Source organism: Schistocerca americana, chromosome 1 (assembly GCF_021461395.2).
Source record: "Schistocerca americana isolate TAMUIC-IGC-003095 chromosome 1, iqSchAmer2.1, whole genome shotgun sequence".
In the NCBI taxonomy this organism is placed as follows: Eukaryota; Metazoa; Arthropoda; class Insecta; order Orthoptera; family Acrididae; genus Schistocerca; species Schistocerca americana.
Window position 1 is genome coordinate 935,416,523 of NC_060119.1, and position 19,925 is coordinate 935,436,447.

A 19,925-nucleotide genomic window follows, 5' to 3' on the forward strand; every position below is an offset into this window, starting at 1 on the left:
CTGAACTGTTGGAAATACTGGTGATGAGTATGTGCTTGCTTGCATGAATGAATGTGTGTGTTCCCTTTTCTGAAGAAGGCTTTGACCAAAAGCTAATGTGTATATCTTTTCATTGTGCCTATCTGTGACTCAAAATGTCATCTTTATGGTGAATGGCAATCTATCATTTCCTTACACTGTTGATACTCCAGTGTGGAGCTTCCACTGTTTTAAGCATTCAACAGTTGACCAAAATCAGAAAAATAACAAACCGACTTCACACAAAAACTATCCATTCCAAAATCTTGTTGGCAGTGCCATCATGATGCATTTTGCACAGAGCACTTGATGTCATCAAGTCGATGATTTAATTGTTCCAGTGACTAGGATAATGACATATCATAGTTAATTTTATGATTTTTTGTGTGAGAGTGTGATAGTGAATTTCAGTCACTGACATGCCTCTTAGCCCTTGAATGGGAAAGGGGAATGCATCACTGCTGATTTCAGCAGGCTATTTTTTTGCAAAAATGTTATGGAAACACTCAGGTTTGCTGCAGCGGTAACACTGGTTCCCATTAGATCAGCCAAGTTAAGTTCTGTTAGGCTGTGCTAGTTGCTGCACAGCTGATTGTCTGAGTCTGCTGAGCACTGCTGGCAAGCAGTGTGCACTTAGCCCTTGTGAGACTAATTGAGTAGCTACTTGATTGAGAAGCAGTAACTCTGGTCACAAAAACCGACAACAGCTAAGGATGACACGGCAGTCAGGCAGTACCACTGGTCCTTCTGAGGACTGTTCACACAAAGTTTAGAATTATGGGAACAAAATACTACATTTTCATGTCAATCGCTTTTTGTTTTTCGAATTTACCACTGTTTTCGAGATTTTTTCCCTACTCTATTAGAACTAATGTAGACCTTACCTACTGCCTTGCATGATGAACCTTTTTATGGCTTACCTTTGATGCCAAGGAATTGTGCTGCCTTAAATACTTCAAGGATATTCTCTTTCGTAAGTAGACGGTGACTTTCTGGATCTGGATAAATCATCCACTTATAAATAGTGGCAAAAGCCTTTGTTGTAACATGATCCTCAAACAGAAAAAAATGATGCATTTTGAACATTACATAATTAGATTTGTATTAAAAATAAAAATACAACTGTGCAAATGTCCGGGAATCTCAAGAACTAGAGACACTATTGTCAATCCTTGCTGGAAAATAAATACCAGTAACCATTAAAAATATTTTAATTGACATTCAAACATGAAAGTATATTTATTTCTCCCAGAAATGTTTGAAATGTTTGCAGTATTTCAATTTAAAATGTAGTGGAGCAGACAAGAATGATTCATGTCTTTTATGTGGAGGAGTATGTGAGGAATAAGGTGTTACCATACTTGTAGAGGGAGATCAAAGCAAGATTATCTGACTGATAATATTTTTGTTTGATAAATGGTTTCTCAAAGGTACGCTGATGTGTAACAATGAATTTCAGAGGATGTGATATGCTTTTTTTTCTATCCTTCCAACAGACAAAGGATAGTCATGACCTCCAGCATTTTATTAGTAGTTCAGTGGTCAGTACTGACATGTATACTGTGCAGAAATTTATTTTTTTACTGTGCATATGACATGAGTGAGGCTGAACTCAGTGCATCTGCAAGACAATGGGCAGCCAACCAACTTCTCCTCACAAACATATGCTGTTTTACCTGGGAGATTCACTGTGGACCCCAAAGCCTTGCATCATGACAATCCCACTGACATCAAGGAGAAAATAAAGAAGATATAGCTAATGGAGGAGATATTGATGAAACCATATGAAGAAAGACTGTATTGTCTGATTCTGAGTTGAGTGTAATATGGAATGAATGACTATAATGTTGGTGCAATATATGTGTGTTCAAGAACAAGATGCAATGAGTTCATGAAGCAGTAGGTGCAATTATTAGATTACTTTTCAGCTGGTACAAGCAGAGCAGCTTCAAAGAAGGAGTCTGAAGCCGGAATATCCTGTTCATGGTCACTGAAGTGGTGGTGTCAAGATAACTGTATCTTAAGAAAGTACACAAAACCACAGGACTAAAAAGGAATGAGAGCCTTCATCCATTATTATAAACAGTAACCAACAAAGATCTTACATCAATGCAGACAGCTTGTTTTGTTTACTGTGGTCTTCATATATCTCAACATACTCTCTCAAAACAATACATTTCACAGAACAATTTTGACCATATCTTTGAACTGATAAAAAGAAGCAGCAGATTTTAATTTCAATTAATCATGAACTTTCCTATCAGTATTTGAAAAGCAATACTTTGAGGTTTAGTTATACTGTCAGCAAGTTGTTCTTGAGTTTGATAGTGTTGAATGTTGAACCAGCCACGATTCAGTTAATCACTGAGAAAATTATACTTCACATCAATGTGTTTACTTCTTCATGACGTTTGACCAGATTTGATCATTGGTATTGCACTTTGGTTATCCATACTAAGTGTTTTTTCATGTTTTCATTCAGCTATTCTTCCATGAAGATCTTCAAAACTTTGATCTCTTGATAACATTGATCTGCACCTTTATATTCTGCTTCAGCAATAGATAGTGCAAAACACACTGTTTCTTGCAGCAACAAGTGACTGGAGCATTATTGTTCAGAAATATGTAACCTGTACTATATTTTTATCTTCTTCTAGAGTTTCTCTTCTTTCCTCTTCTGGCTCTTCTCTTCTAACTTTTTCTGGTTCTTTTCTTCTTTCTATAGGTGCTTTTCTTCTTTATTTTGGTTATTTTCTTCTTTCTTCTCCTTCAAAAATTTGATTTTCTACAGTTAGATTGAATCCTTCTTCTTTAGTTTCCTCTTTTATGCTTTCATATTGATGAGTAATCTAAATATCTCTTACTTCAGAAAACTTTACAGTCATAGGATTCCATATGACATAGCCTTTGCCTGTATATTCATTTTTTTTTTCCTTCATTTATTCATTGGCCCGGAAGATAGCTTTCAAGCTGCATAAGGCACCATACAGTTATATACATATATGTTATATGTTTTTGAAATACAGGTTGTATTTCACAGTATGCAATTGGACAATTTTATAATTACATTTTGTTACACTATCTATACAAAGTTGTTCTGCGCACAATCTTAAAAATAATAAGAATGGAAGCTGTTAGTTCATAATTGAATTAATGGATAAAAATAATAGCAGAAATTTGTTTATAATTGAATTTCTAGATCACATACATCACTGTTTATAAATTCATGAAAAGTATAGAAAGTTTTTTCTTTCAATAAGGATTTTTTTAAAAGATACCTTCCTGTGTGCAGAAAGTTTTTTTTGAATTTTTGTAAGTCTAGTACAGGGAACTCTACAGGAACATCTCTTTCACTTCTTTCACTCAGTTTTTTTTAAATACCAAAGTCATTTTGTGAATGCCACAGATCCAAAAATACTCAATCTGAACAAATTTGTTTTCTGCCACACCAATTTGAGCTAGAATCACATCAACAGCTGTAGCAGACAGCTGTTCATGAAACAAGCTGCAGCCAGAACAGGAAAACCCCAAATTTTGTTTTCAATTTTTTCATCAAACAACACAACCCTTAATTTGTTCATGACAGAAAGATTTATTTTCTATGCCTTACCATTCAATTGGAGAGATTCTTCAATAGTGCAGTCAATCAATGTATCTCTGTTTTTGTAGCATTTCTTGAAATCAGCACTTCTGTACTCTCTTCCTCTGTCACACCCCACTTTTTTTTGCCTGCAGATTGAAATCAGTTCCACTTTCACTTACATATTCCTTGATGTGGTCTTCTGTTTCATCTTTTGTGTGAAGAAAAATATTCTTCTTCAATGTAAGTTGGTGGAGTGTGAACAATAAGGCATGTCCTCTCCCAACACAATTTAGTCCCCAACATCACACAGTTCTGATATTTTCTTCAGGTAAATGAAATGAAGATGTCCTGGTTTTTTGTGCCATTGATTGGTTTTCTACTTTTTTGTCAGTGGTGCTTCTTTTTTACACTAACTTCTGGTGTCAATGATGCACAGTCCATTTGCTGATGTGTTGCCTTCCAAAATAGCACCTCCATCTTTCACAATTTTCACCTTTTTCTTGTCAAATATTGCCACTCCCCTTTCTACAGTAAAGGCAATTACTGAAAATAAATTTCTTGATAATTCAAGGAAATGGGACAAATCTGTCAACAATACCTGTAGTGATTCAACTTCATCAGGATGAGAACACATGAATCTTCATTTGCAATCTTAATTCTAGCATCTTTGCAACTCTGCACATCTGACAATTTTCTTTCCATGTGATATGTGTTCATTACTTCCACTGTATACAACAAGGTTGGTGTTACAGCAAGAACAAATATGATTCATGGAACATAGTACTTCATAGAGCAACACATAAGATACAGGTTGTGCATAGTACTGGACAAATTGACTGGACAACAGTAATACAGCATAATGGACAGCCAGAGCACTCGTTTCTGATCTCTTAAATAATGCTGTTTCTTTCGCAGCTCACAGTATGGAAGCACACACACACTCTGGAATTGCATGCATCATGATGAAGGTACATCACACTTCCCTTTAGGGATTGAGAAAACCACATACATACATACAATCATTAAAAAAACAGTAGGAACAGGAAAATGAATGGTACAGGAAACAAATGCACTAATGTAGACAATATTAAACTCTATCATCATGATGAGCAGAACAATAAGTAGTTGGAGTTATGTTTCATACACTCAAGGACTTCCTACATGACTATAGTACACTATACGTTGATCTCCACGTAAACAGATTGGCTTGGTTGGCTACAGGGAGTTCACTATAGAAAGTGCTGTGCCATATATTCTGTTTTCCTCACATGGAGCACATGCTGAGTATTAAAACTAATGACTGCCTTGTGATGTGAGTGCAGTAACTTCTGCCCCTGTGCAGCATGTGTATTTTGTCACCATATAACTGAAGAGCGCAGCTGCACTCAGAGTGGTGAGTGGTGGTGGTGACAGGGTGAAGCACCAGTGGAAACACTGCTGACAATAGACAATGCTTTATTCAACTTCAGTAAATACTTTGTTGTGGCTTAATGAAGCAGAACACACCTCAATCTGTTAACCGTGACTGATGCTGATGTATACGTGGCAGCTTCAACCCTGGTGAGAGAATGTTGCACAGGCACCCTGAATTGCAAAGGGCAGCTTCGTGAGTGGCTGGCACAGGCCACAGTCCTGACATCAGTGGCATGCTATTCCTCATCAGTAATGATTTCTGGAACAGCCCCTCACTTTAACATGCATTCACTGCAGTGGTGGTGCGGAGACTGCTGTGTGTGTTATTTGACTCACTGCTCTCTGGCAGGAATCAGATGGTGGCCAGTGGATTGATGGTGCTGTGGCACTACATTCTGGTGGTGGGGGTGGGCATGGGGGGGATGGGGCAAGGGGGGAGGGGGGGGGGTTGTAACTCAGTGCTTCCTGGTGTAGCAGGTGTAGTCAGGACAGAAGGTTGACAGTGAAGGGTGCAGCCCAGTCTCAAAATCAATAGTTGCTGCAAGTGACTCCCAGTATTCTCACTGTCCAGCATGACTCTGGCATCATGGTGGTGTTGCTGGTTTTTGATGGCTGCTTTGTTTAACTGAAGCCTGGCACCTAGTCACATTGCCTGTAACAGGAGACTTGCCCTGATGTGGGGACATTGACCCACCCAGTATGGTTATTACCACTACGGAGTGCAGGTTTCAGCTGAGTGTGACTAACTTCGTATCACTATCACCCTATCTTCATGTTTATTCTGACCCACACATTGCAGCTACCACCCTGCTTGTGCTGATGCAACACTTCATGGTGGCTTGCTCATTACTTATTATTAATTTTGCTAAAAGATTGGATAGCAACACGATGCTGCTCCCTCCCCTCCCTTCATGAAGACCTCATCCGTCCATCTTGCTTTGGCCAGGTTGTCCACTGAAATTACATTCACCCTTAATCTGATTAACAAGTACATACTACTAGCATTCTTAACTATTATACAATCACTACGTTAATCTTTAAACTCCACAAACATGTTTCTCATCTCTTGCTCACACTGCTTACTGTCACTTGATCCCACAAGATTTCTCAAGGGTCTCCTGCTCTGCTCACTAACTTAAATATTATGAAAAAATTTCACTGCTAGGCCTCTTGCCATGCTTATGTACAAAAAACTTCTAACTCTCCATTCCACACATTCAATTTAAAAACAACACTCTTCCTTTTCTCAATACATTATTCTTAACATATCAGCTTCAACAAAACATGGTCTGGCTTCATTAAGCTCTTAAACTTGGCACCTTATCTGTCTGATAAGAACTTTTAGAACTTTGTCATTTGCAACAACTGTTGTCCATAAGCTTCCCAAGGCAACATACTCCAAACTCTATTTTTATTAAAAAATCACAAATAAGGCTACCACAAACAACACTTCTACAGGAGTACCACTTATTCCTTATATTGTAGGACCCATTAAAAACCAAATTCTTCTCAGAAAGCTTAGTTTTCTGGTACTCCTGCTCAACCAAAACAACTTCCTGGTGTGTAGTGGCACTATACCAAACAAATTACTCCTTAATGTGTTTGTAGATGGTTTAATTGGTTTGTCTTGTACAATAGTAGAATCTTGTGGCAGCTCTACAATGGCAGCAGCTTTCTGCCACTGAAGGTCAACTTTGAGGTGGTGATCAGTCTGAAGCTTTACTTTCAGGTTCGCTTTGTGCCTTTCACTCATTTCATACTCTTCACATATGTCAGACTTTATTCGTGCTGTAAACAGCTCTCTGCACATATCAGCTCGTTGACTTGGAAGGCAGTGACCCAGTACTCGCATACATGCTACATCCTGAACCTCTGGCATACATTTCTAAACAGATTCGGCCCTGTTGACTTGATCACCCATTCTGTGAACCTGTCTGCTCTTCCTTCTCTTCTGTCTGTTCAGCCTGCTTCTAAGGAAATACTAGGCAGATAGTACTGCATTTAAATCACCCATGTTGCCGTCCCCACACTTAGTCACTTTGGTACAGCTCACACTCGTTCTTGCTATCTCAGATTCCACAATTCCATTGGATATTAGAGATGATGTTTCTACATTACTCATCTTAATTTCAGCAGTGCCATTATCCTGTGCCCATGTAAATTCTTGGGAACTTGCATTATGACACCATTTACAGTTAATTCAGTTTACCCATGACTGACATATTCAGTGGCATTAAGAGTACATGGACATTCTGAAGGAACACATAAATTATTCAAAAGCATGCTCCTGCAAGAATCTTCAACTATCTTGTGCCTTCAGTGGAGCAAACATCAGCCGACTCGTGACAAAATCCTTTTTTGTTTTGTATCACACTACTCTGCTACAGGAGTAGCACCATTCCTTAAATACAGAATAACAATTTATTATTTCTTCATAAACATAAGTGAATATAGACCATCAGTACTGAACAATTCCATTCTCACCCAGAAACAATTGAATTTCCCATTGACATTCTTGCCAACTCTACGTTCCAGTCTTCAGTATTCCTTGGGAGCTGCACCTGCCTGGGGTCTCTTTGCTGCTATTTGCAATGATGTCACGTCCAGCCCAACTGCTCTTGGCACTGCACATAGCTCAAAAGAAGTGCCTCAGACAAGAATACAACCACCACAGACTATGAAAACAAAACAATGCTGAAAATGAAATAAAGATAATTATCTCCTTAACAAGAAACACTCTGATTGCAACTCATCCAGCTTGTTCATTTACTTGAAGCTTCACAACATGGATATAAAATCAACATATGTGAAGGAGATATTGTGCCCTTACACCATTCTCCCTTTCAGCTTGCTTCTTCTCTCTTCTCTCTGATTCCTTTCTTTTACTTTTTTCATTATTTCCACAATCGCCATTTCCTCACATCCTAAGGCCTACTTTCCATTATCCAGGCCTTGTGCTCTCTCTTCAACTTCTCCCCATACACGAGAGTTTTGGGATAAGCCATTTCCTTTATCTCAGCATCAAATGCTTCTAATATTTTAGACAATTCTACCTTCTCCACTAACAACTTACATTCTCAATACCTTCTCTGTGGTAGCCCCTTGCAATGTTGAAAACGCTGCTCCCCTTGATACTGATCATGGCATGATTACTTCTTATCAATTACACAATCATAAAAAAAATTAAGCATGCCCCTATCCTAGCTTCTCACTACCTTATGTGCTTGAATACTGAGCCACATCCCCTGCTCCACAAAAACAAAATCAAATCATGAAAACACTTAACTGTAACACTATCACATTACTCCTTACTATCATTTAACTACTCTTGCCTTAGTGGCTGCTCAAAGTTACTATACATATCAAAACAATGATCAAACTGAGCTTCACTTCCTGAATCTTTACTCATGGTTACCATCTTATACTTCTTGACAATGAGTCATACCTCTCACACATGATACCCATATTGCCCATATCAACCAGGTGAAAACTAATGCTTATATTTATGGCTACTCAGAATACCATCTGAGTTCACCTGTCACCTACTGAACTTACAAGTGCAACTCAATGCCTGGCACAGCCCACTGACTTGCCATGACCTTGCAGTCAAACAAAAACAAAACAGAAAAACTGCACTCACTCCAGCATGTGTCAATGAATCTGCAACCATTCAATAGTTGAGTCATCTTCTTCAACCATGGATGACAGTCAGTTGTTTGCTGTCACTAAATGGTGTAGTTACGGACTTGAAGATCCCCTGCTGACACTATTTCGATGAATGCAGTTGCACTCTGAGAGGGGTGAGTGGTGGTGATGACAGGCCAGAGGACCCAATGGAAACACTGCTGACAATAGAGAATACTTCTTTCAACTTCAGTCAATGATTTTTTTTAGGCCTCAGTGAGGCAAAACACATCTCACTCTGTTGACTCTAGCTGGTACAGACACACAGGCATCAGCTTCTGACCTGATGAGACAAAGCTGCATAGGCACCTTATGTTGCTGACAGCTGGTCCATGGGCAGCTGGTGGCCTCTGTAGACTACAATCATGTCATCAGTGGCATGCTAGTTCACCCTTAGTGACGGTGCCCGGAATGACCCTTCTGGTCCACAAGCATTCAATGCAGCAGCCTGAAGACTGCTGTATGTGGGATTTGACCTGCTGCTCTCTGGTACGGGTTGGATAGTGGCTAGTGCTGTGGCACTGCTGGCAATGCTGGTGGCAAGAGGAGTGTATGGCAGGTTGATGGTGCTGTGGCAATAAGTCTATGAAGAACTTAGTGCTGGTGGTGATTTGCGCGGCCTGATATCAAACCCATAACTTCCACTGCCAATCCACAGTCATCTCACTGTCCTCATTATCCTGGCATCATGGTTGTGCTGCAAGACTTCCGCAATGAGAATGCTTCTGCCTCGAAAGTCAGACATACTCATATTGCTCTGAGGGACATTTGTTTCACGAAAACCTAACAATGTTACAATTTCCTCAAACTATGAGTATCTACATACTAACACGAATTCTTTACAGACAAATGGAAAAACTAGAAGCAGACCTCGGGGAAGGTCATTTTTGATTCTGTAGAAATGTTGGAACACATTAGGCAGTACTGACCCTACGACTTACCTTAGAAAATAGATTAAAGAAAGGCAAACCTACGTTTCTAGCATTTGTAGACTTGGAGAAGGCTTTTGACAATGTTGACTGGAATACTCTCTTTCAAATTCTGAAGGTGGCAGGGGTAAAATACAGGGAGCAAAAGGCTATTTACAATTTGTACAGAAACCAGGTGGCAGTTATAAGAGTCGAGGGGCATGAAGGGGAAGCAGTGGTTGGGAAGGGAGTGAGACAGGGTTGTAGCCTATCCCCGATGTTATTCAATTTGTATATTGAGGAAGCAGTAAAGGAAACAAAAGAAAAATTCAATGCTGGAATTAAAATCCATGGAGAAGAAATAAAAGCTCTGAGGTTCACCGATGACATTGTAATTCTGTCAGAGACAGCAAAGGACCTGAAAGAGCAGCTGAATGGAATGGATATTGTCATGAAAGGAGGATTTAAGATGAACATCAACAAAAGCAAAATGAGGATAATGGAATGTAGTTGAATTACATTGGGTGATGCTGTGGGAATTAGATTAGAAAATGAGATGCTCAAAGTAGTAAATGAGTTTTGCTATTTGGGGAGTAAAGTAACTGATGATGGTCAAAGTAGAGACGATATAAAATGTAGATTGGCAATGGCAAGGAAAGCGTTTTTGAAGAAGAGAAATTTGTTAAAATTGAGTATAGATTTAAGTGTCAGGAAATCATTTCTGAAAGTATTTGTATGGAGTGTAGCCATGTATGGAAGTGAAGCATTAACGATAAATAGTTTAGACAAGAAGAGAATAGAAGCTTTTGAAATGTGGTGCTACAGAAGAATGCTGAAGATTAGATGGGTAGATCACATAACTAATGAGGATGTATTGAATAGAATTGGCAAGAAGAGGAGTTCGTGGCACAACTTGACTAGAAGAAGGGATGGGTTGGTAGGACATGTTCTGAGGCAACAAGGGATCACCAATTTAGCATTGGAGGGCAGTGTGGGGGGTAAAAATCGTAGAGGGAGACCAAGAGATGAATACACCAAGCAGATTCAGAAGGATGTAGGTTGCAGTAGGTACTGGGAGATAAAGAAGCTTGCACAGGATAGAGTAGCATGGAGAGCTGCATCAAACCAGTCTCTGGACTGAAGACCACAAAAACAACAATGGCCCTCTTGTTCAGTTCGGTGTGGTTTATTTACACCTAGAATTTGTTGTTTTGAAAATATTGAGTGGTTTAGCTTCGGATTTAGTGATTGTGTTACTGAAGAATCACCAGTACACGTCCGGGGGAAATTTATGGCACAACTTGACTAGAAGAAGGGATTGATTGGTAGAGCGTATTCTGAGGCATCAAGGGATCACCAATTTAGTATTAGAGGGCAGTGTGGAGGGTAAAAATCGTAGAGGGAGACCAAGAGATGAATACACTTAACAGATTCAAAAGGATGTAGGTTGCAATAGGTACTGGGAGATGAAGAACCTTGCACAGGATAGACTAGCATGGAGAGCTGTATCAAACCAGACTCTGGACTGAAGACCACAACAACAACATGAGTATCTGCAGTGAAGTATATGAAAGGTTTAAAATCATAATGAAGTAATGATTTATATAGTGCATCATTAAACTGCATCAATATAAAAACAAGTTTTACCACATTTTAAACTTTTGTAAATTTAATGATACAGATTTTAGTGTTCTTCTTTCTGATGAAACAATTTTATCTAAATACTGTTTAATGTAATGTACCGTTCCCTACTGTTATGACAAGCCAGAAGTCAATGAAACAGTGTACAGATTTAATGAATATATAATGAATTTGTCATCTAATTTTGTTAATGTGAAAGTAATTGATGTCAATTTATTCTTGCAAAGGCCTGATTACACTAATCATGGACTACACCTGAACAAAACAGGAAAGCTCAGACTGTGCAGGAACATTGCTTCATCAGTATCAAACCCATGGAAACGGTGTGATGTAGTAAAAACACTTACAACCAGCTCTGCAAGAAAGGTCAGATTTTGTACCGGTACTGTAGAAACCAATTCATGCCAAGATAGACAGGGAACCAATGTGAATACAAGAAACAGATGTATAGCTGTGTCGCACCCTGTCACTGCCAATGACATATTAATACCATATGATGAAGTTCCACCCAAAGAACCTCAAGGACTGGAAAATAATTCCGATGCAGTATCTCCAAGGATAAAAGGTAATCCCCGATTTTCTACGAGAGAAAGAAGAATTCCAAAAAGAAACAGTGATTTTTTATGGCCAGCACCCACCAGACCTCGCCAACGACATCTAGTGAACAAATCTCCAGCTGCGACATAGGTCTTAATGTATCCAACACAGTTTTGAGTGCAACGGGGACTAACGGTGTTAATGGACAAGCAGACCAGCAGAAGGACAGTAGAGGTAGCTATAAGAATCTTATTATTCTTCATCAAAATATCAGAAGTCTCAAAAGTAAATTAGAGTTTTTATCTGTAAATTTAGGGGACATGGACACTGTTGACCGTCCTCATGTTTTATGCCTTACTGAGCATCATGTAACAGTTGGAATTGATGGGCTGCAGCTTGATGGGTATGATCTAGCTACTCATTACTGCAGAACAAGTAAGGAGAAAGGTGGTGCTGTAATTTATATAGACAGTAAAATCATTTATAAATCTTTAGATCTAAGTAAGTATTGTGTAGATCAACATTTTGAAGTTTGCGGGACTGAAATTTCTGCAAAGGACATGTTACTTACTGTGCTTGCAATTTACAGAGCTCCAGCAGGGAAGTTTTGCATCTTTATGAATAAGTTAGAATCTCTTTTGACCAAATTGTTCTCTAAAACTAGAAATTTAATAATTGTAGGTGACTTTAATGTCAACTTCTTAACTGATAACAACCTCAAAACTGACCTGGACCACTTAATGAATTCTTACAACTTGGCTGCGGTGGTTACCTGGCCCACTAGAGTTACAGAAAATTGCAAGAGCCTTCTAGATAATATTTTCATTGACAAGAATAGAGTCAACAGTGCTAGTGTGAGCAAAGTAATTTATGGCCTGTCTGACCATGATGGACAACTTCTGAAAGTAAATAACATCAGTTTGTGCAATAAAATCTCCCACACCTATAGGTCCTATAGATGTATAAACACTGAAACTGTGTCTGCCTTTAACGACTATTTGTCACAGATAGATTGGGAGCCAGTGTACAGCACATAAGATGTTAATGATAAATTTAACCTTTTTTTAAATGAATTTATATCTGTATTTGAAATGGCTTTCCCAAAAAAAACTGTCAGAAAGAACAATGAGGTTTCTTCCAGTAAACCATGGATTACTGGAGGTATAAAAATTTCTTGCAGGACTAAGAGGGAGTTACATGCCTCACTAAGAGTATCAAATGATCCCCTTGAAAGGTCTCATTTTAAGTTATATTGTAAAATTTTAAAAAGGGTGATAAACAAATCCAAGAGCCTGTATATTAAGTCTGAAATTGATAAATCTGAGAACAAAATAAAAGCAGTTTGGAGTGTGGCAAGAGTAACAAGAATGTTAATACCACAGAGATAAGCTATAAGGATGAGGTTATTCATAATCCTGTAACAGTTTCCAACATATTCAACAATCACTTCATAACTGCAGCAGAACAAGTAGGTTGTAACGGTTCCTTAAATGCTGCTACGCATTTATTACACAGAGCTAACCCTAACACGTATGACCCAATTTGTATTGCCCCAGTTACTATTACTGAAGTTAAAAATACCATCAAGGCCTTAAAAAATAAAAATTCCACTGGTATTGACAACATTTCACCAAAAATACTGAAGCATTGTAGTGACCACATATGTCAAGTCCTGTGTCACATTTTTAATGAGTCTATCCAGCAAGGTGTTGTCCCACAGAGATTAAAGCTTGCCGTTGTGAAACCACTTTTCAAGAAGGGTGACAAAACTAATTTATCTAACTACCGTCCAATATCACTACTAAGTAGTTTCTCAAAAGTATTAGAGAAACTAATGTATACAAGAATTGTAGAACATCTTAACAGCCACAACATACTCAACAGAAACCAGTTTGGTTTCCAAAAAGGTAGATCAACTGAGCAGGCTATTTTTTCTCTCACAAATGAAATTTTAGAGTCAATAAATAATAAAATGTCACCTATTGGAATTTTTTGTGACTTGTCTAAGGCCTTTGACTGTGTGGACCACAACATTCTCTTACATAAGGCTAATTTTTATGACTTGCGAGGTAGCATTGGTAGATGGATAGAATCATATCTGCAAAACAGAAAACAGAAGGTGATAATTAATGGTGCCAATGATAGTCCCATTTCTTCTGATTGGGGCACATTAAAGTGTGGTGTGCCTCAGGGGTCCATCCTAGGACCTTTGCTTTTCCTTATCTTCATCAATGATCTCCCACTTTGCACAGACACCGAGTGTAAATTTACTCTTTTTGCCGATGACACCACTATTCTGCTTGAAAGTCGAACTAACAGTGACCTAGAAAATAAATGTAATGCTGTACTCGTTGACATCCTACACTGGTTTAAGTGCAACGGACTAACTCTAAACATTCAGAAAACTCAGTATATGCAATTTCACACATCTCAACAAGAAAATGAAGTATGCCACTTAAACTGTGGTAACCAAAATATACTACACTGTGAATCATCTAAGTTCTTGGGCATTCTAATTGATGGCAAGCTGAACTGGTCTGAGCATATCTTAACCTACATAGAAGGCTCAGTGTGGCAACTTATGCTCTGCGTGTAACCACCCCATTGGTGATGAGGACGCTACTAAAGCTGCCTACTTTGGTTATTTTCATTCTATCATGTCGTATGGCATAATATTTTGGGGCAACAAGCCTTTAGCCAAAAAAATATTTACTGCACAGAAGAGAGCTGTTAGAATCATGAGTGGTGTTCATCCAAGATATTCTTGCAGAAGTCTGTTTCATAAGTTACAAATATTAACACTTACCTCTCAATTCATATTTTCTTTGATGATTTTTGTTTCTAACAACCTATCTCTTTTTAAAACTAATAGTGAATGTCATGATCATAATACTAGGTCTAAAAATGATCTACACAGGGATCTGAAACATTTAAGTCTTGTTCAGAAAGGTGTTCATTATTCAGCCACAAAAATTTTCAACTCCCTTCCATCAGGTATTAAAGATCACATTAATGTCTTACCTACTTTTAAATGTAAATTGAGAGAATACCTAATGGTAAATTCCTTCTATTCTCTTGATGAGTATCTACAGATAAAGCAATGATTTTTTATACTGATAAAAATTTGTTTGCTATAGATCACATTAACTGTTTAATTTGGAAAATGTACTATATTTCCTTTTTAGGTATTGTTTTATATTACTTGAGCTATACCTTTGATTTGATTTTAACCTACAAACTTATTCATAATCTTATGGTACATTTTTGTCATTTTATATATGTGTATTATTTGTTTAATTTGGAAAATGTACTATATTTCCTTTTTAGGTATTGTTTTATATTACTTGAGCTATACCTTTGATTTGATTTTAACCTACAAACTTATTCATAATCTTATGGTACATTTTTGTCATTTTATATATGTGTATTATTTGTTTAATTTGGAAAATGTACTATATTTCCTTTTTAGGTATTGTTTTATATTACTTGAGCTATACCTTTGATTTGATTTTAACCTACAAACTTATTCATAATCTTATGGTACATTTTTGTCATTTTATATATGTGTATTATATCTGTTGTATGTAATCATGACTCATTCCACATCCTTGTGATTTATCACAATACGGATTAATGGAATACGAAATAAATAAATAAATAAAATAAATAAATAAATGTAATGATTTAAGAATGTTTGATTACATCTCCATTTATCTTGTTCTACTATGATTTGTATATTGCTGCACCATGTTTTCTACATCATCTGTCTCTGTTTCATGTAATTTATTATCTTATGAAAAAAAAATAGTTTTCTTGGCAAATATTCATGACTCAGTTGTTATGTTAAATGACTGCACTGATTGATAAGAGCCATAAGTCAGTTAGCCTAATAGAGCTTTTAAATGTTCAAATGGCTCTGAGCACTATGGGACTTAACATCCGAGGTCATCAGTCCCCCAGAACTTGGAACTACTTAAATCTAACTAACCTAAGGACATCACACACATCCATGCCCGAAGCAGGATTTGGACCTGCGACAAAAGAAGTCGCCTAGAACCGCTCGGCCACCGCGGCAGGTGCTTTTAAAGCTATAGTGATCTGACATTGCTGTTGTACTACTTAATTATATAAAGACTGAGTGATTATACAGAAGTAATTGAGTGTGTTTACATGAAAGTGGCCTTGGTTTATTAATTAGTATCTTTACAAGTGCTTGTCTTCTTTTTTATTTAATTGTGGTCACAGTTTCAAAGTCAGATGGGATTTATTCTACGTTTCCTTTATGTCTGTGTTCCACTGACAAGTTTTTATGTCTACATATGTTATCTACTTAGATATTGCCTTCCTAAATGTATGATTATGTTGACATTATGTGTCTCTTCATGGTTAAAATTATGTTGAGTATACTTTATATACATTAGTTATAGGTATGCCACAATATTGATGACTGTCTGATTTTTCTTGCTATCAGTAATCTTTGTTGGATGATTTAATATTTCAGTTGGGGTTGTTTTGTGTTTATACCCATGGATTTTACATACGCACAAGAAATCCAAAGTTGAAAATGTAAGTACTGGAGATGTGAAGTTACTATTGCTGTGCCTCTATTGTTTGTAGAATAAATACAGTTTCTGTGAGCTGTTGTAACATGTTGTTGGACCTCTCTGGTTATAACAATGAGATACATGACATTCATTTTGGGTACACAGCATGGCAATCATTTTTGTCATTCACAGTTGGCTAAAGCCATTAAGATACGTAATTAAAATGATATAATATGTATTGGGCCACATGTGTGAACAATATTTAACATTCGTGTGAATGTGGGGAATTTCATCACAGAATGAATCATTTCTAAATGCAAGTTGGTACTAGACTCTCATGGCATGATTTCATTATTCTAATTTTGTAACTGTTATCTGTCATTAATTAATCAGTGATTAATGACTGTCAAGAAGGAGAATTGTTATTATTAAGTGAGCTTCAAGGACAAGTCTCACAAAATATATGTACTTCCCAATGAAGTCTGTTTTAAATACACAAAAATGACTGACTCCACATCATAATGTTTAATCACATAATGATCCATGAAACATAAAACTAACTACTGAAAACTGTTCCATATGCATTTAAGAACTCATATGTGAGGACATTTTGTCAAGCTGAATTTCAACTTAAAGTTTTAATTAGAGAGTAAAGTACCTTTGGCAATTCAAACTGCTCTCCAGGCTCCCTGTCATCAAAATACAGTGAATAGCTCTGAAGTACAAGTGAATGACATTTGAACTGGTCACCAGCTATAAGCACCTTGCAGTCTGGCTTGCTGCATAAAAATAATAATTTAGAGTTGCTTTAGTGTCTGATTGGAACAGTAAGAAAAGTAATATAAGTGTAACTTACATTGAATTGGAAATCCTGTACAGCAGCAGTTTGAATAACTCTGACTTTGGAGGAATATTTACTTTATTCCAGTCAATTACTTCAGGGGTATAAGAGTTCCTCCTGGAAAATATATTACTAATAATTACACGTTTGTAAAAATGTTTGCTTCTAAAATTTCTATATCCCACTTTAAGATATGGTTTGAGATGTCATTTTTTAAAAGTTTCTACCTTCATATGAAGTAATGAAACAAATAAAAACATTACTCTAAACTACTGTATAAAGGCAAGATATTGTTGAGTGTGGTTACCAAAATTATTTAAAACTTCTTGGTAAATTTACTTTACATTTTTGCATGATGCTGTAATAAAAACTCAGATAGACATAGGATACATATTTTTTTAATTATGTAATGTATAAATATATTCATTATATGTAAAGTGGAAATGTTGTTAGCAAAAATCTCAAAAAAGTTGTTGAGTGAGTTACTCCAAATTTTGAAATTGTACCCTAATAAATATTCAGATGGACATAGTATATATTTTTAAAACAACACTGTACAAGTTTTCTGTTAAAAGTGACAGTGAGAAAGAAAATGCTGTGCTGTGAAAATGTGAAGTTTAGTTTCCTTTCTTGCACTCAGTTTTAATTACAGTAACAGGGCATTTAAACCATAAGACAAACTGTTTCTCCAATCAGTGAATGGGTGGGATTATAAAGTTTTAGACAATTCAGATTCCATAGCAGTGCTCTAATCACAAGCTGAAAAGCCATAAATACAAATTTCCCATCCTCTGTCAAAACTGACTAGGGGAAGAAAACAAAACAGCACATTCAATACAAAACAAGAAAAATGTATACAAAAGAATCTGGAATCTGAATCATCCAAGACTTTATAATCCTACCCATTCACAGATTAAAACTATGTGAAATGCTGTCACTGAAGCTACTGTCCTCACAGATCCTGTTGCAAGAGAGGTCTCTCTCACACACAGTAAACAGATAATCAATACTGATTTGCCCACTCGTTTTAAGTGGCTTCAATTCCCAATCAAGGGTTTTGTTTGTAATAACAATAAAAAATGACTCAATTTCAGTGAGGGTGGGGGATTGGGGTTGGGAGGGGGGAGGGGGGGGGGGGCGGTGATGGACAGAGAAGGGGAACGGAGGAAACAAACATAGAGGTGGGAAGAAGATTAATAGGGAAATGGGGTGAGGGAAGACACAGAGAGAGGAAGGGAGGAGGGGATGAACAAAGAGAGGGGGAAGAGTATGTAGACAATGAGGGGGGGCAGAAGGAGATTAGGACACATATCAAATTAAAAGACCAATTTAGCAATTCTAAAGCTCTGCTGAGTTCACTAGTTCAATAATATGTGCAAAAAATAATTAAGTTATCTTTCTTCCTGAATTTTCAGTCAGTGAAGTAAGCTTTTTCTGTGTTAGTAGATGTTGATTACATTCTCTGCCAATAATTCCCGGAATACATAAAGCTGTCATATGAATAACTATATTCATAATTTGTGAAGTTTAGGCCCAGTTTGTTTTGAAAGAGCATAAAATGACTGTAAGGAAAAAGCGGTAATCCCATTTGTTCACATGTCCTTCTATTCACTTAAAGGATGTACAAATCTTGTTGTTCCTATCTCACAGATGGCTCACTATCTACTTTGCTTGTTCTTCTAATCTTTAAGAGCACAGAAACAAGGTATTGAATTTAACGTACGATATTGCTGAAAAATTTGGTGGTCATAAACTGAACCTTAACTCCTGAGATTTAGATTTGATGCAAAAGCAATTTCATTGTTGAGATTAATAGTCAGGTGCATAAAGAAATGTGTTTACTGCATAGAGCGACACTTGCTTATGAAGAGCTGAAATATTAAATGGTGCTTTCAGATGATTTGTTCATGTGCTTATAATGTAATTGAAGTTCTCTTACATGAAAGAGGACATTTCATTTCTGCACATCTTCAGTGAATTATGCTGAATTAGGCAGCATACTATGAAATAGGATTAGTTTTGTAATTCACATTTCCTGTGTCTAACATGTTCATTACTGCTGCATAACTGGAAGGAAAATATTCAAGAGTAACAATGCCTTGAGGCCTTTTAACCACAGTTTGTTGGCAATAACTTTTTCTTATCATAGCAAGAGGAAATGAATATCTTTTCACTGAAATTATCAGAGCAAATAAAACTGTCACTCACATCTCTAGATTGAAGTTTGTCTCACAGTCACCACATCCATCATACGGTGAAAACATTCCTTCACTACAGCAATGATTCTTGCAACCAAGATGAGCTGGAACATTGTTCTGGAATGTAAAAGTGACATTATGTTTTTGATATGAAAGATTTATCTTATTTTAAGAGGATTATTATGATATGCTGAAGAAGAAAATGATGAAGAACAAATCTACCAGAAAATTGTGTTGGACACAAATTTCAAGTCTACATCATAGCAGAGAAAAGTTTATTAGGAAATCTGTGCTTATCTCCTCAACATCTGTATTGTAAAATTTATGAATGTATTTCACATTTTCATTAAAAACTGATTGTTATATGCACTGCAGAGTTTTTAATACAATTACTGTATTTTCAATATTACCAGTATAATGAAGAATAACTAACTAGTGCAAAGATAACACTGAACAGTTTCTGTAGTTCTGCATTGTTATCCTTTAGGACAATAGCAACAAAATTGGCATAGCCTATGTGCACTGGTGTATCATTGCAGCAGTTCAAGCAAACTGGTA

At 36.9% G+C, this 19,925-nt stretch overlaps 1 protein-coding gene across 1 annotated transcript in view; it reads right to left on the minus strand.

Annotated features, from left to right (window-relative positions):
- LOC124595244 overlaps positions 1-19,925 on the minus strand; it is a 175,129-nt gene that overhangs the window by 109,231 nt on the left and 45,973 nt on the right. Inside the window, exons 4-7 of the mRNA XM_047133909.1 lie at positions 19,378-19,484; positions 17,185-17,286; positions 16,987-17,107; positions 939-1,071 (exon numbers count right to left, since the gene is read on the minus strand). Coding sequence (XP_046989865.1) covers positions 939-1,071; positions 16,987-17,107; positions 17,185-17,286; positions 19,378-19,484 — 463 coding nt within the window. The remainder of the gene's footprint in view (positions 1-938; positions 1,072-16,986; positions 17,108-17,184; positions 17,287-19,377; positions 19,485-19,925) is intronic.